The 17,059-nt window shown below is 53.7% G+C and overlaps 1 protein-coding gene across 1 annotated transcript in view; it reads left to right on the top strand.

The window, feature by feature from the left end:
* The first annotated feature begins 448 nt into the window (after positions 1 to 448).
* The window catches only part of MNT (MAX network transcriptional repressor), a 35,535-nt gene continuing 18,924 nt past the window's right edge, over positions 449 to 17,059 (top strand). Inside the window, 5 exon segments of the mRNA XM_039562672.1 lie at positions 449 to 562; positions 10,086 to 10,327; positions 10,330 to 10,646; positions 12,800 to 12,841; positions 13,541 to 13,652. Coding sequence (XP_039418606.1) covers positions 490 to 562; positions 10,086 to 10,327; positions 10,330 to 10,646; positions 12,800 to 12,841; positions 13,541 to 13,652 — 786 coding nt within the window. The 5' untranslated portion in view covers positions 449 to 489.

Genomic DNA, 17,059 nt, shown 5'->3' with positions numbered 1-17,059 from the left:
GAGGGCAGCACGCGTGTTGTGCTGCGCGCCCATTGGCCCGCGCGCGCTGACAGCGCGCCCCGGGCCGCGAGCGCACTGCGGGGGGAGCGCCGGCCGCAAAACGCGGCGCCCGGATCGCGCCGCCGTCGGACCGGACCGGCCGCCGCCGCGCCCCGCGCCCAGCGCCCGCCCCGGGACCTGCCCGGGCCGCGCCCACCCCGCGCCACCGGCGGGGCTGCGGGGCCGTCTTCGCGCGCCCCCGGTCTGGGCCGGCCGCCGCGTCCCGGCCCGCCCCGTCCCGTCCGGGCGGCGCCCCGCGCTCCATTCCGCGTCTTGGCGCCGCCCGCCGCGTAGTAGCGGGGCCGCGCCAGCGCCCGCCTGTTGTGTTTCTGTTGCCACCCGCCATCTTGTCGCCAGCGCTGCGGCCGGCGGGGCGAGCCCGGGGCGGCGCGGGCGGGGCGGGCCCGCGCTCCGGGCGGCGGCGGCAGCGGCGGCGGCCGGGCCCGCGCCATGAGCATCGAGACGCTGCTGGAGGCGGCGCGGTTCCTGGAGTGGCAGGCGCAGCAGCAGCAGACCGCACGTGGTGAGGGGCCTCCCGCCCGCGCTGCGCGGGGCCGCGCCTGACAGCCCCGGCCGGCGGGGGCTACGCGGGCACTGGCACCGGGGTGGGCGGCGGAGGGGCACCGGCGCGGGCTTTGCGCTGCCGGCGGGACCCGGCCGGGGGAAACTCGGGACGGGCGGGGCAGTGTCAGGGCACGGGGGGGGGGATTCGGGGATAGCGTGGCGGGGGCTCCGTGCGGGCGGGGCTGCCCCCGACCGGGCCCCGGTCCCGCCGGGGGCGCCGCCGCCCCCGCCCCGCGCGCTGCGTGTCCCCGGCCGGCGGGAGGGCGGGGCCTGGCGCGTCACTCGCTCGGCCCCGCCCGCCTCCACGTGCGCGCGGCCCCGCCCCGCGCGGCCCCTCCGGGGGCCGCGGGGCCCGCCCGGGGCCGCGGGATGGGACGGGGGAGCCCCGCGGTGCCGCCCGCACGGAGCCGCCGCGCCGCCCGCTCTTCCCGCGCCGCCCGCTCCCCGCGCCGCTCTGTCGGTGCGGCGGCCCCGGCCCTCCGGGAGCGGCGGTTCGTGCCCCGGGGGCCGCGCAGCAGCGCCGAGCGCCGCGGGGCTGCCGCCCGCGCGTGGCTGCAGGAGAGCGGCCCCGGCCCCGCTCCCGCGGCCGCCCCGGCGCGGGGACTCGGGTGGACCTGCGGGAGCGGCGCTTTGTGCCGCCGCCCATTGTGTCGGTGATGAGTCACGCAGCAGACGGGGGATGCGGTGATGCGGGGCCGCGCAGGGCCAGGAGGATTCCCGAGCCCGTAACAAACCCCAGGATCTGGAGACGGCAGGGCCCGCCCAGTCCGCGCTCCCCGCCCGGGCGGGTGACAGCTCCGGTGCTGCTTCCCAGCCCGTGACAGTCCCCTTGCCACCACCCTTCCTGTGCCGATACCGGCTCCGGGCTTACAGGTGGCGGCTGTGCTCAGGATACAGCAGTAAAACACCCGGGGCTCGACCTCTGCAAGCGGTTGGGTTTGTCTCCTGCTGCTGGGAGAGACTTCCACTGCGATCCCGCGCTGTGGGAGCATCTTGTGAGTGGGTGGGACAAGCTAGGGTCTGGGACACAGAGGGGCAGGAGGGACCTGGCTTGTTGTGCTGGACAACTTCTGAGGCAGGAATTATTGCTGAGCAGGGCATGGGTAGGGTAACAGACCAAAGAAAGGACATCATGCAGGTTTCCCAGCTCCAGGAGCAGCTCACAGGGATGTGTGGGGTTGTGGTGTTACACAAAGCCCGCTGCAGGCAGGAGCTGCCACCACCACGAGCGTGCCCAGGGCTCTGGGTGCTGCTGGGGGGCACAGTCATTGTGCCTGCTGCAGATACGTGTCAGGGCTGAGGTGGTTGCAGAACCAGCAGCATCAGTGCAAACGTGGCCACTTCAGGGAAGTCTGAACACCAGGAAGACTGGCACAGGAGGGAGGAGCCCTGCAGTGACCTTTGGGTGGCAGGAAGATGTCAAGGGAGAACACAAGCAGAGGAACAGCTGAGAAAGACTGGGGAGTAATGAAGTCTTCTGGGTTGGCTTCCTTCCCTTGCCTTCATCCTCTACTCTCCTTTGAAATCTTGTGTTCTGAGAAGTGTTATGGTCTGTGTTATACCCCCAGTTACACTGTGGAACTCCAGGGATCCAGTCTGGCCTGAAAATCAATCCATTATGGGAACAGCATTAAAAAACGTGTACTGAACTCATCTAAGGGCTGCTGACAGCAGTGCCCAGCCTTGAGCAGGACAGGGACTGCCCAGAAGCCCCTGGTGACGTGACCAGCAGTGTGGGCTGCAGTTGGTCCGTGGGGCTGCACCAACCCCATGGTAACACCCATAATACCTACACTGTTGTTTGTTCATACCTGGGAATAAAGGAGGGAAACGTCTCCCATTCAGCCACTCATCCTGACTTTATGAGGAAGAAGACTGAGAGAAGAGAAACCCGAAAGGTATTGGAGAAAGGAATGGCTCAAAGCGGGAAGAGGGTTAAGGTATGACAGGTCTCCTCCGTGGGGATCCCTGGTGAGGTGGAGTTCTGCAGTACCTGCAGGAAAATGTGGTGTGTGAGGTACAGCTGGGCATTCTGCCTGCCCGGAGTGCTGGGGCCACCTCCAGCCGGACAGAGGCAGTGGAGGCTGTCCTGGGTGTGGTGTGGGACTCAGAGGGAGGGCTTTCTGAGGAGAGGAGAGGAATGATTCCCTGAAAGCAGACAGTGTTTGGATCTTCACGTTTTCCTTGGACTTGTTGGGAGGTCAGGCTGGCAGCTTTTGTCACTGCTCTGTCATTCTTTTTGTGGTTGATAGTTACTGGGGTGCAGCCTGAACCATCTCCAGCTTTGGGGTGCAGCTGCTGGGAGAGCTCAAGCCCTTGACATGGGACTGGGGTTCTGCTGGATGCCCCATGGGCTGGTTCCCGTGAGTGCATGCTTGGCATCCAGGCGGTGACGTCCTGTCCCTCTGGCCATAACCAGTGCCTCTGCTCAGGTCAGTTTTGTGTCCCAGCAGATATCCGTGTGGCTTTTGTTGCCCCTTCAGCCTCTTCCTGTCTCACCAGGGTGCACACACAAGTCCCAAGCGTCTCCAGGGGTGTGTGGCCTCATCCTTGGCCTCACTGGCTGCTGCAGGCTGCACACCCACCTGGGTTTCTTTCAGGGGTAGTTAAAGCACCTCCCAACACACAGCGTGAGTTTATCTATTTCCAGAGGCTTCTGGGTACAGGAGAGTTGCACTGCAGTTCCAAGGACAACGGGCTTATTCTGACAATTAGACTTTGACTTCAGGAAGAGCCTTGCTCTGTGACACAGCAATGTCTGAATTGGGGGTGGCAAGGATAATTGTCATGGGATTGCAGGGATAACTGCCCTGGTGCAGCCAATTCAGGTGATGGTGGCGACTCCCTGTTTTGATGAGCAGATACCCTTGATTCTTCCCTCTTTTTCAAGCATGGAGATAGGACTCTAAAAGGTAATCTGCACATTTCCATTCACTTCCTTGAGAAGAAAGCTGGCTAGAGTGAGCCTGTGGAAACAACCCCTTGCTCAGCCTTGGGATGAAGGTGCAGCAGTGAGCCCTTGTTCTCCTCACGGGATCGAGGAATGTTACCTGGAGCAAACATGCTTACTTAACAGGCTGGCTGTTATCTGCCAGATCCAGTTTTGCCATGACTCACTGAACTCATTTCACCTGTCTGCGCTCCCTTGCAGGCTGTGTAACACACGAGCAGCGTGTTTGGTGGCTGTGTAACACACACACTGTGCTGGCTGTGTAACACACGAGCAGCGTGTTTGCTGGCTGTGTAACACACACTGCTGGGTCTGTAACACACGAGCAGCGTGTTTGGTGGCTGTGTAACACACACACTGTGCTGGCTGTGTAACACACGAGCAGCGTGTTTGCTGGCTGTGTAACACACACTGCTGGGTCTGTAACACACGAGCAGCGTGTTTGGTGGCTGTGTAACACACACACACTGCTGGCTGTGTAACACACGAGCAGCGTGTTTGGTGGCTGTGTAACACACACACACTGCTGGCTGTGTAACACACGAGCAGCGTGTTTGCTGGCTGTGTAACACACACACTGTGCTGGCTGTGTAACACACGAGCAGCGTGTTTGCTGGCTGTGTAACACACACTGCTGGCTGTGTAACACACACACTGTGCTGGCTGTGTAACACACGAGCAGCGTGTTTGCTGGCTGTGTAACACACACACTGCTGGCTGTGTAACACACACACTGTGCTGGCTGTGTAACACACGAGCAGCGTGTTTGCTGGCTGTGTAACACACACACTCTGCTGGCTGTGTAACACACGAGCAGCGTGTTTGGTGGCTGTGTAACACACACACTGCTGGCTGTGTAACACATGAGCAGCGTGTTTGCTGGCTGTGTAACACACACACTGCTGGCTGTGTAACACACGAGCAGCGTCTTTGCTGGCTGTGTAACACACACTGTGCTGGCTGTGTAACACACGAGCAGCGTGTTTGGTGGCTGTGTAACACACACACTCTGCTGGCTGTGTAACACACGAGCAGCGTGTTTGCTGGCTGTGTAACACACACTGTGCTGGCTGTGTAACACACACTGTGCTGGCTGTGTAACACACACACTGTGCTGGCTGTGTAACACACGAGCAGCGTGTTTGCTGGCTGTGTAACACACACACTGTGCTGGCTGTGTAACACACGAGCAGCGTGTTTGCTGGCTGACTCAAAGCAGCCTGCAGAGCACTTGCCAGTAATGGATGAAGCGGGGTCTCAGAGTTTCTTCTGAGGGCACATCTGTGGGCTTTTTGGTCTGTTTTAAGAATATGAGGTTTGTTTATAAGACAGTTTATTAAGTCAGTTCATGTTAGCTGTTCTTTTCCAACCCGTACATTTAAGGTATGTCACTGTTCACTGTGTTCCTGCAGTATGTGCCCTGTCCCTGGACCAGAAGTAGGGACAGTGGTGCCCTCGTGTGTGGGAGCAGGTGGGTTGGGTCTTGCCTGTCAGCTGTGCCACTTCTTGCTCTGAACTGTGACACAGAAGATGTTCAGCTGACAAAAATACATGGCTTTTATCAGAGTGCATTACTTTGTCTCCCTTAAAAACGCCGATGCCCAATGGAAAAGCAGAGGCCCATCTCATGTAGGACAGCTCACCTGCTTGGTTGCCCAGGTCGAGCTCCTCAGATGGTGGAGCAGAGCCAGCATGTGTTGTTGGTGCCCACGTGGCCTGTCAGAGCCAGTGTTTTCCTGCACTTTATCCCAAGTGCCACACAGAAAGGTACAACAGGAGTTTTACATCCCTCCAGGCCGCCAAGCTGCGGTGTGGCAGCCGGGACAGCCCGTGGCACGATCGGCATGCTGGCAGTGGGCCCTGGCGTGTCTGTATAGATGAGGCTCTCCATGATGGCTTTATTTTTTCAGCACTCTTGATCTGTTTTCTTTTACTTTGTAGTGCTGCTAAATCCTGGCTCTTTATTTCTTTCTTCTGTCCACAAAGAGTTAGTTGTAAATAAAATGCAGCTAAAATTACTCTGGAGCTGATTCAGGGTTTCATTTAAGCACTGGAATAGCTTATTAAAGCACAGTGTAAATTATATGTAGAGACTGGAGAAGCTGTTGATTTGAGAAATGTCTGCCAGGTATTTATTTAGTTATAGTTGATTCTTCTTTGGGGCTTAGGAGATGAACTACTTCAAGATTCCTTGAGGGTCTTTCCCTCCTGTGTTCCAGGAGCTGCAATTGTTTCGTTGAAAGTAAATGTTTCCTTGTAAGCCCTCTGGCTCCATAAAGTACTAATAAACTGTGTGCTCCCTAAATTTTGTCAGGCAAGAGTATCACCTTGTCATTTCTCTTAACTGATTTCAGGTTTGGATACCGAGGTCCCTGGTTTCACTAATGGTCTGTACTGGTTGGTGCTAAGGAGGGATAGTTCACATGAAGGCTGATTTTCCTTTGCCTTTAGAGATACGACATAAAGGTGTCGTCATCATCCTCTGGCTGAGAAAGTGGAGATTTGGGTATTGTGGTTGTTAGCAGTGAATGGTGACCCAGTCTGCAGATTAGGTGTTTTAGCAAAGGTGGGAGAGGAAAGTGGGGCTTGTGCTGTTGTCAACCAAAATTCAGAAGAACTCAGAAAAGGGTCCTGATTTCAAAGGGTTCTCAGTCCTGAAAGCTTGTTCCTGGGCCTGGAAGTGCCTGTGGCTGTGTGCTGCAGCCTCTGGTGTCAGCAGCATTTACTGTGACTCAGAGCTTGGTTGGCTGAGGCTGAGCTTTGCTGGGCTCCAGTTCTGCTGACTGTTCTTATCTCCCCTTTCCTGGTTCTCCCCTGCAGAGCCAGGGACCTGCAGAAACAGAAACCAACCTCCAGGCTCCAGCCTGGCCTTCCTCTTGGCATGACCGTCCCCCTCCAGGGCAGCCTCGGGAGACTGCTGTACCCAGCACTTTCCTGGTAGGAGCCTGGAGTGACTCCCGCAGGTGACACTGCTGCATATCCAGTGTGAGTGATGCCCCAGGGCACTCCTCTCCGGGGCTGGAGCAGTTCAGGGTGTGCAGGATAGCTCCCAGAAGCATTGAATGATTCAGAAAAACACTTCAGACCATTCAGAAAATGACACCACAGAACTGCCTCACTGTTCCTGGAGTTAGAGATGTTCTCGGTTGAGCAAACACAGAGGTAGGATGCTTGGCTATGCAAAGGCACACGCCCTTGGTAAATTCTGAGTACTGATAGTGTCCCTAGTGAAAGGTAGGCACATTCAGAGGGCACTGACGTCCCTTAAGGCCTGCTCCTCCAGCATGGTTCCGGGAGGCTTGGGCCGTGCCCTGGCTGCTGCCAGCCCGAGGGCACGTGCAGCTCTGCCTGTTGCTCCCTGGCTGGCCCTGGTAGCAGTGGCTGTGACAGATGGGTGTTATTTCCAGGGCAGGCAAAAGGGACAAGATATATTTAAATGCAGCAGATTATTAGGTAACAAAGAGTGCCTGGTATTGTCTATTTCTGGATCATCAAGGCCCTAAAATAGCACCAGGCCACTGGTCAGGGGTGCTGACCCTGTTTCTGTGTCTTCCTGGGACAGGATTTGCTGTTCTGTCCCATGGCTGCTGGTGTTGCTGTCTCTGCCTGGGTGGCATGGCCAGGGACCTGAGGTGCCTACTTTTGCCATGTGAGCCTGCTGGCAAGTGGAGTGGTGTGGGCAGGGTGGGATTCCAGGACCCCTCATGCCTGGGCTGTGGTTCACACCCTCTGGGGGTTCTCAGGACTGGTTCACTCCCATGGTTTGTTCTGTCCTCAGTCTCCTTGCTAGGAGTGTGTAGAATGGATGGAAATTACACATAGTTTTGGGCTGCACCTTTGGATTCAGCTGTCCTCTTGCCCAAGGGGGATGCCCTGAGCCTTGGCTGCTTTCTGTGTCTGGGCTTGCTGAAGTTCATGTGCTGAGTGTGCCACATGGGAAGGAATGAGCCTCGCGTGCGTCTGAGCACACGGCATGCTGATCACCCATCCTTGAACTGTGTATGTGACCAAACGTGGGTGAGCTTCCTTCATATGGGGAAACAGAGCTTGGGGAAGCTTTTTTCAAAGGGTGTCTTTGGTTTGTGTGCAAGGTGTGATTACAAAGCAAGCAGGAGACAGATCTTCACCACCCAGTGGAAGGGTTTCTTAGAGGTGGCTTGGGGCCCTCCAGTCCTTTTGCTGGAATTGGGAGCATGGGTCCTTTCTGCCTGTGGGTAAGTCAGACCCAAGAGGATAGTGGCTCATTGGTGTCAGATTTTGGCTAAAAAAAAATCCTTTAAATAAACTCTTTAGCTCAAGGGAGCTAAAGATTTGCAACACCAAAGGCCTTGCTGGCAGGTTGTCAGCAGCCCAAGGGCGGCACCTGCTTCCAGAGGCATTTACATAAGTACTTCTGATCAGTGTTGCCTGCTGTAACCTTGCTTCCCTGTTCTGTCCCTTCCCCGATGAATGTTAGTGGCTGTAGGAGTTCTGTGCTGACTCCTGCTCCCGCTTGGCAGCGCTGCCATCAGGGCACATCTCGGGTCTCCTGGCTGCATCCTCTGCTGTGCTGTGGCAGTGCCACCTCCAGCTGCCCGGGCAGGTCCTGCTGTCCTCACCAGACCCTGGCACTGCCAGGGGTTCCCATTAATGACTCCTTTGCTGCTCCTTCCTCTTGGTCTCGGTGCAGTTTTAAGTCTGGGTGGAAGCTGTGTGGGCTTTGGTCTGATGTGTGCCTGGGAAGGTGGTGCCGGTCAGCCCCCGGCTGCTCTCTGTCCCCGAGGCCGGGTGCCTGTGCTGGCGGCGTGGCTGGACGTGCTCAGGGAGCACCGTGAGTCAGCAGGTCCTCAGGGTTGGGTTTCCTCATGCACCCTGTGCCAGGGCCATTGCATTGGCTCTGGCTGCGAACCAGCAGCAAAGTGGAGCAAAAGATCTGCAGACAAAGGGCTTTTCTTTATTAGTTATTAGTGTTGTTCAACTGAACTGCTCCGAAATTGTCGGTAGCTAAGATTTGTGTTTGCATCAGGGGATTCCTGGTGGGGTTTTTGCCACCCTTGCCTGCTTCGCTTCTTCCTTTAAGGAACTGTTGATAATACCCTGAAATATTTCAAGAAAATACAGAGAAACGCAGCTTTCAGCCTCAGCTGCTGCTTAAGCAACTTCTCTCCTGTTTTGGAGTCAGTCAGATCTTTCACTCGCTTACCTAACCCTACTTGTGCTGCAGAAGTTGAATGAAAACTTTGGATTTGAATCTTGGGCAGCCTTGGGAAGAGTGCTGTATGGATGTGAAATCCTTCCTGATGACAGAATTTCGTGTGGTGCTTTTGTGAATGCTGCAGGGCCAGAGGCTGGGGCTGCAGCCCCAGTGCTAGAGCTCGATCCAGGGGGTGGTTTCTCCCTGTGTGGGTGCTGGACAGTGTTTACCCTGGCAGCTGGCTGCTTGACCTGGCTCGTGGGCTCCTAAGGTTGGTTGGGGTGTGTTTGGGCTGTTGCTGCAGCTGAACTTCAGGAAACCGTGTCAGCTGAATCTGGGTCAGTGTTGCTGTGCGGTCACACGTACCAAAGGGCATTCAGAATCGGGAATAAGAGTTTTGTTCCCTTTGTTGCTCTCTAGGCTTTGCACTGCCCCCGTCAAAATCAAAAGGTGGGTTAGAAAGTATCCCAGTAGTGGCAGGGACCCTCTGAGGTGGCAAGGGCTGGGCAGCTCCGTGCCTGGTGGGGCCCTTTTCCCCTTGTTCCACGTGTTATGTTCAATACAGATTCTTCTTGAAGATCACTGGGGGGTTGAACATAACCTGGTAATTCCAGGTAGCAGTATACACGCTCTTCTCTCTAATTTCCTAAATACACATTCTGACTTCAGTGTTTCAGTTGAGCCCAAGCTTCTCCTGGGAGAGGCTCTCTTGGGATGTTTCTTAGAGCTTCCTCTGAATTACCTGATATTGGTGACTGTATAACACCGAACACCCAACTGTCCGTGTCCTTCCCCTAATCCTTCCCTTGATAAAATAAGGTTTAATTTTCCAAATATTTGTATATTACTGTGAAGAGGTTGGTGCACCACTTTTTGTTGTAGCTCCTCAGAGGTTGTCAGGAGCGGGATCTGCAGAGCCTCATGGATGGTGGGTTTGGAGATATTTGATTAAGGCTGCACAATGTCTAGATGCCGGGCCACTGGCGCCACAGGACTTGTATAAATAAATTTTGTTTGTGCCATGTTCACACAATTAAAGCCAGAGCCCTGGATTGCGTTTGATGAGGTTTATTTTGCTAGTCGGGCCACACAGATTTCATTTACATTGTCTGGTGTTCTAAAAACATACAGGAACATACACACATCAAAGCCAAGTTTGAGCTTGATTAAAATGCACAGCAGTAAAGAGGTGCCCTGATGTGTTTGTGTCAGTGCAGTGTCCGTTGAGCTGGGATTTACTCAGGATAGTATAAAACCCAGGGTACTTTAACTTAAGGATCCTGCCCCGAGCTGGTTGTAGGTTGTGCCCAGGGAAGGTCATGGAAGCGCCATTGCTCACTGTGGGTGTTTCTCTTGCAGAGGAGAATGAGAAGCATGAGAAGCTCTGCCTGGAGAGGGAGCAGGAGCAGAAGAAGGCGGGCAAGGCCAGCGTGCCACGGGCCAACAGCGCCCTATCCCCAGAGGAGCCCCGGAGCGAACTGCTGGTGCCCATCTCCCCCCCGGGCCCAGTGCCCCCGCCGCCCCCGCCCCTGGCAGCTCCCATTTCAGTCATTCCCATCCCTGTTGTCACCAGTTCCCCCAGCAAGCAGCCCAGACCGCCCTGTCGCCGCCGCTTGTGCAGCGCCACCAGCCCCTCGTAAGCACTCCCAGCGTCCCGAAGGAAGCCCCGTCGGTGGCGCCGGTGATCCAGCGGCCGCCGGGCCCGCACCTGCCGGATGGGAAAGCTGCGACCCCGCCGTCGGGCAGCCCCAAGCAGCTCCAGCATTACGCGGCGCCGGTGCTGGCCATCTCCCAGCACCATGTGGTCCCACAGCCCATCCAGCCCCTGCAGCACCCGGGAGCGCCCGCGCCGCTCGGCGCTCTGAAGCTGGCGCCGGCAGACGACATGAAACCCATCGAGCTCAAGAAGAGAATTGGAGGGTGAGTGCACTGTGTGTGGAGCAGCTCCTGCTTGTGCAAAGTGTTGTCAGATCAGAAATACCAAGACCTGTGGATGTTTAATGTCTTTGAATTGCTGAAAGCAGGGTTTTTTAGCCTGACGGGTTTTTATTTTCCTCTCTCACTCCACACTGTAAGATTCTGTATAAGGATTTTTTTTTTCCAAGCCAGAACTGTGTTAGGAAGCAAGTCCCAGCACTGCCTGTCTGATCTCAAGGAGTATCATGTGTTATGTTTGGCAAAAGATCTCTGCTTGTACTGGTCAGGGAAATCAAAGGACACTGCTGCTTGTGGGAGCTTTCTTGAAAACTGGAATGGGATTTGGGAGATGTTATTCCGAGGACAGAGATCACCTTAGTTGCTGTTTTAGTTTCTTAGTGCTGTAAGTGCCAAGGGCCTCCTGCTTGCTCAGAGTCTTGCAGCTGGAACGGGCTGAAGGCTATTTAGTCTGCCTTCACTCTCTGACAGGACTTGAGGCTCTGATGTTGCTCCAGGTTAGTGTTTGTCCGGCTTGTTCCTAAGGGCTTTGGCTGGTGGAGACCCTGCCTTCTCTGTAGGTGGTTGTTTCCAGACCACAGTATCCCAATACGGAGTCTGGTATTACTGCTTGTGGACTGGGAGAACAAACCATTCCCTTCTTGCAGCAGTTTTACCTGTTTCCTTTGGCCCCTCAGTTTTCCTGCAGGATAAGTGACCTGGATCTGTTCAGTCTTCCCTCCTGGCTGTGCTGTCTGGGCCTCTGACTGTTCTCCTGCCTGCCTGCAGCAGGGGGATGACTCTTGGCAGTGGTGTTGGAGATGGTGTGTGACTCCCACGGGGGCTGGAGGAGATGTGTAGTGGACAGAAAAAGGGTTCATACTGTCCATTGGGATATAGTGATCCCAAAATGCATAGAAGGAAACAGCAAAAGTAATGCAGACAGGAGTTTGTGAAGATAAAGTCTGTGGTAAAATGCCAGTGTACTTCCTCTAAGAAGACTGGGATCTTCAGAGCGTGTCTGTAAAACACGCAACTGCAGGAAGGGTCTGTCAGGCTGTGCACTAATCAAGAGACCCTGTCATGGATGTTGTGTGGGTTCAGGGAGCTGTGGAGGAGGTTTCTGCTGGCACGGGGGTACCAGGGCAGGCTGCACAAGTTTGGCTGCCCAGGCAGTGGGCAGTGGGGTGGCTGCAGGTGCACCCACAAACTGCTGCTGTGCTGTCAGGCTGAGCTTTGCCCCTGGGAGGTGGGGGGGCTATGGTGCCAGTGTGGAGCACAGCACCATCACTGTGTCCCCCCAGAATTGCTCCATTAGACATAAGCACAAAAAAGATGTCTTTTTCAGCCTGTAAATGTTTCATGGGAAAATGCTGTCAAGTATCTGTGTCAATTTATTAGATATTATTACCTCAATGTCCCATATTTTCAGTCAAAGGCAAATAATTACTTTGCACAGTGTATGAAAGATACTTGAAATCTCCATGTCTGCTAATGTACCTTATCACTGCTGTAGCTGAAAAACTGAGATGACATGTATATTTGTTTGGCTTTTCCTAAAAATACTCCTCTGATTCAGAGAGTGGGTGGACTCAAATCCCAAAACCAGAAACTCACTGGTTTTTCCTTGAGCAGTGACTGGAGAATTCCTGTATTGCTTCATTCCATGTTTATCCTCAGCTGTGTTGTTTCATGCACAGTAAAAACCCAAAGCAGTTGGAAGTGTCTGCCCAATCCCATGTGCTTGAATTTGAAACTGCACAAACCGTGTCCCACTGGAGCTGTAGGCACAGAACCAGGTCAGGATCTGGGCTCTCTGGGACTGTACAAGTATTTAAAATTCATACTTCGTGTCTTTCCCTGTTGTTGGTAGGAGCTGTGTCTGTGTATATACACACACAGCACACCTGTTTGTATCTTATGTGCGTTATATGCACAATGCTTAGTTCACCTGATGCACATGTAAAGTATGGAGTTTATCTTGAAACATGATAGGCAGATACAAATGTACTTAATGTTAAACCAGTGATATCTGAACACCTCTGCTGCTTTTGCATCTTCCTTATCTCCTCAACACACAGACGTTGCTGCAAGCACAGGTGCAATGCAGGAGTTTTCACCCTGACACTGAGCTGATCTTTGTTCTGTTTGGGTTACAGGGTTGGGACCAGGGAAGTACATAATAAATTGGAGAAGAACAGGTGCGTAGAAAGCCAGGGGTTTGGGTTTTAAAATTGTAATTCCCCTCCTTTTTTTTTTCTTTTTTTTTGGCCTGTTGTCTGTCAATATTTGTTTGGCTTTGGTGGGTTTTGTTTGTTTGTTTGCTTGTTTTTTAAAAAGATAACCTGAATAAAATTCTTAGTGACTTTTACTGAATCTTGCAGTGTTGCTTTGCTTTCTTGTAGCTCAATTCTGCATTTCTTGCTTCCCAGTATGTTCTGTTTAACTGCACCATTGCATCCCAGTCACCCTGCAAAGCCCTGATCCCGCAAAGCAATAACAGTGCATAGCAGTGTGACTCTCTTTTAATTTAAAAGGAGTAAAATACTCAAAATCAGGGGTCAGTGTACAGTGTGAATACAGAATAAACATCAGTTTCTGACCCAAAACTCTTACAAGCCTGACTAGCTGAATTGGAGGTATGGTGACAGTGAGCACCAGCAGAGAGAGATATTTCATTTAAGGTTGCCCAGTCTTCCTAACAAAGCTGGGATAGAATCCAGGCACAATCTCTGCTGGTGTGAATTGGCTCAGCTGTGAGCATGCTGTGCTGGGGGGGGCTGCTATGCACAGGTGTAGGTGCTTTGCTGGATTAAGGCCCCAGTTAAGCTCTCCCCTCTGGTGGAATTGATTTCTGGTGTGTGTCCTGTGAGCTGACGACCCACCTGTGTTTTCTTTAGACGTGCACATTTGAAAGAGTGCTTTGAGACATTAAAGCGCAACATCCCCAACGTAGATGATAAGAAGACCTCAAACCTCAGTGTCCTCAGGAGTGCCTTGCGATACATCCAGGTACGTGCAGCGCTCGTGGGGCTGAGGGCTGGGCTTGTGCAGAGACGGGAGCTGGCTTTGGAGTGAAAAGGAAAATGGGAGAGAAACTCCCCTTCCTCCTTCTGCCATGCAGGCATGGTCATTTATAAACTCCAAGTTTCCAGAATATTTGGATCTTTGAGGAACACTTGCTGCATGCAATCTTCTTATTCTAGAAGTTCCAAGTTAACCACAAATCATCCTTGCCAGCAGTGGTGAGGGCAGGGAGCAGATAATTCAGATGATCTTAGCAATCCAGGCTGAGTGAATTTCAGTTGCTCCTTTTGGGCTCAGGTGAATTTTAATACGTATGTTTGGGGAGGTTTTCTGTTTGCTTACAGAAGATGGATTTCTGTGAAGATTTTGGTATGTCTCAAAATTTTGATGAGATTGACATGTGAGTACAAGTCATTTGCTTGGAGGCAAGGAAAGCCTGGAATTAGGGGTTGCCGCATGAAGCTGTAGGTGGATGGGGCACCAGGAGTGAATGTGGGAGAAAGCACAGGTAAAAATGAGTTGTGTTTGTAGCTGGAGGGAAATAAGTGTTTGTGTTGGCTTGTTTAATGTTTGTGCAAGTGGTTAATGGTAGCACAAAAGAAATTGTTGTAGATGTCCCCTGTGAATGTGAAATCAGTAGCATGTAATGCAATTAAAATTCATCTGGAAACTGTATCCGGGGCTGAGTCCCGAGTCAGGGTATCTGGAGTGGAGCTGTTTCTGGGGTCGGGGCTGACACCCTGGGAATACTGATGCAGGTGCAGACTTCTCTGTGAGCAGATTCTGCTCTGCAGTGTTTTTATTTTGTGCTTTTGGAAGGCAGCTTGAAATTCTGTTTGAGGCTGTCAGTGGTGATGGCCAGTCCTACCTCTCCCTCCTTCCTGGCTCCCTTGTGCAGCGCTGGAGGCCTCGGTGCCGTGCAGTTCTGTGCTGCCTGTGAGCGTTCAGACCGATAGCTCTGTATATCACTGGGAGTGAAACCCTCAGCACGTCCTCTTAGGAAGTGTAAACTGCTTTTGTGATGGTCCAGGAGCTATTCTTGGGGTGGTGCAGTTACACCAGTCTTCAGTCAATCAGTGAAGTGAAAATGCAGAGATTGGCAGGGTTAGTGGCACAGTATTTCCCCTCCGGTGTTGGGACCTTCACGCCGGCAGGGGCTGTGCCTGCACAGCTCTGGTTTGCCAGCCGTGCTGCCCATGCACCACAGACGGTGTAGTTTGCGGGAGGAACCTCTCTGGTGGCCGGTCTGGGGTGTGCAGTCCTGGGACAGGACCAGCCGGCCGGCTGTCCGTGGCTGTCCGTCGGTCGGTCAGTGTGGCGGCGCTGGGCCGGCGGCGGGAGGAGCGGGTCGGTCAGCTGGCCTGCAGCTGGGTGCTCGCCTGGTGTGGTGGGTGGAGGAGGTCACGGTGCCCTCGGGCCTGTACCAGCGTCCACCCCCACGTGTGTGGGGAGCACATGGCGAGCACCGGGCCTCGCTGGCGTGGCAGGGCTGCCCGCCGGCCGGCGGCTGTGAGCTGGCACTCACCCGGCACCGGCGCGGAGCTGGCTCCCTGCCCGCGGGCAGTGACACAGCATGGCCTGTGACGTTGTGTAACCTCCTTGCTGCATCTCCTCCTCATCATTTTGCTGGGCCCTGGGAGCGTCTCTGGCAGCTGCTCAGGGAGTATCCTGAGCACTGTTTTCCTTGGCAGCACCAAAGCTGTGGGTCTGTGACTCAGTCACAGGATTCAGTTGTGCTAAAAACTTGAGCACTGTTTATTTGCCTGAAAAAAACCCAGATTATTAAAAATCTGATTTGAAATTTCAGCATTCAAAGATAATAATAATATTTAATTTTTTTTTACTGCAGTTTCAATTTAGCTTTGCTCTGTTTCAACAAAACTAAGATCTATCGGTGTGGGGATGGCCACTGATCAAGTGCCAGGCTCCATGTGTTTCACTCACAGGCTCCGTGTTTCCCTTGAAAAGAGAACAGGGCAATTGTACAAAAGGGATTTAAAAGTAAAAGCTCTTACTCTCAGGATAGCAAAGCAGTTTTTCACTAAAGGGAAAAAAAAAGGCCCAAAAAACCCAAACCCAAATGAGCCTTGCAGGGGAGGAGCACAGTGCCGGCCAAAGCTCTGCATAGCGGCTGCTCTGCTCCCACAGGCACTGTGACAGTACACTGATTGTTGCAGCCGCTCTTCCTACAAAATCCTTCCTTCCCCCCTTCCCAGCTGGAACTTCTGAGAAACAGGCTGTTTGTTTCCTTGGCTGGATTTAAATATTTGTATCTGCATCAAATCAGATAAGTTAGAAAGTTAAATTCCAAACTTCCCATAGAGCAGTCATTTTAATTTATCCTTGGACCTGGGCTTGTGCTTTGCAACAGTAAATTAGAATTTGCAATTAAGCACACTGTTACACAAAGGAAATGGGGCCCAACTCAGCTGGAAGTTAATAATCCCTTTAGCTGGTGATTCAGCTTGAGGCGGTGTGGGCTGTTGTGCCACGGCTCTCAGCTGAGGAGGGTGTCCCAGTGGGTCCAGCAGCAGAGTGGGCTCCAGACCCCAGCACGCACCTACGACCAAGTCCATTTGTTAGATGGGCCACCTCGGCTTTTGCTCTTCACTCTCCTGCCTGCAAAACCTGAGTGAAAATGCTGGAGACCTCTGGGAAGTTTGTAAGATGCATGGAGTGATGTGGAAAAAACCACGGTGAGAATAAAATGCTGTTTGCTTAGAGAGAGCAGAGCCCTGTCCCCTCGGTTGCTCCTGAGCAGTGTCCCCAGGCAGAGAACAGGCCTGTCCTCCCCAGAGCCCCTCTGCGCCTGTGCCGGGGAAGGGGCTGCTGGGGCAGCACACGTCAGACACAGCTCACAGCCTGTGCAGATGGGCATTCGGATTTGGTTCTCTCTGAAGGATTCCTTGCCCCCTAGGAAACATAATCGTCTTCTTTGGAAGCTAACTGAAGCCCTTAAGCAAGACTGCTGCTCTGTGTTCTCAAACTGTCCCTGTGGCACCTGAACACCCTCCAGTTTCAGGGGTTATTTTCTACTGTACACTTAGTGTCAGATGACATCCAGGTGATTTGCTCACCAGGTGACACTGGGACAACTGGCACACAGCCCAGCCCATCAGTCTCGGGGTGTGCTGCAGGTCCTGCTTGTTGGCCAGTTTCCCCAGTACAGTTCAAATGCTGACTAAATAACAATGTGCTTTCAAAATCTGAGATGCAGCTGAGCTTCCCAGGGCACGCAAAAGGCAAAGAGCAAAAGTCTCTGGAAGGTGTTGAAACAAGACACCACTGTGATCCCACCCCCTGCACATGCTGCTGGGTATGGCAGAGGCTCTGGGGGGCTGCTGTGGTGACAGATAGACTGTGGATGTACAGAGCGGTTTTGGCCCTGTTTG

This window comes from Corvus cornix, chromosome 19 (genome assembly GCF_000738735.6).
Source record: "Corvus cornix cornix isolate S_Up_H32 chromosome 19, ASM73873v5, whole genome shotgun sequence".
Taxonomy (NCBI): domain Eukaryota; kingdom Metazoa; phylum Chordata; class Aves; order Passeriformes; family Corvidae; genus Corvus; species Corvus cornix.
Note: the sequence above shows the minus strand (reverse complement) of the source record. Positions and strands in the feature narration are given on the sequence as shown.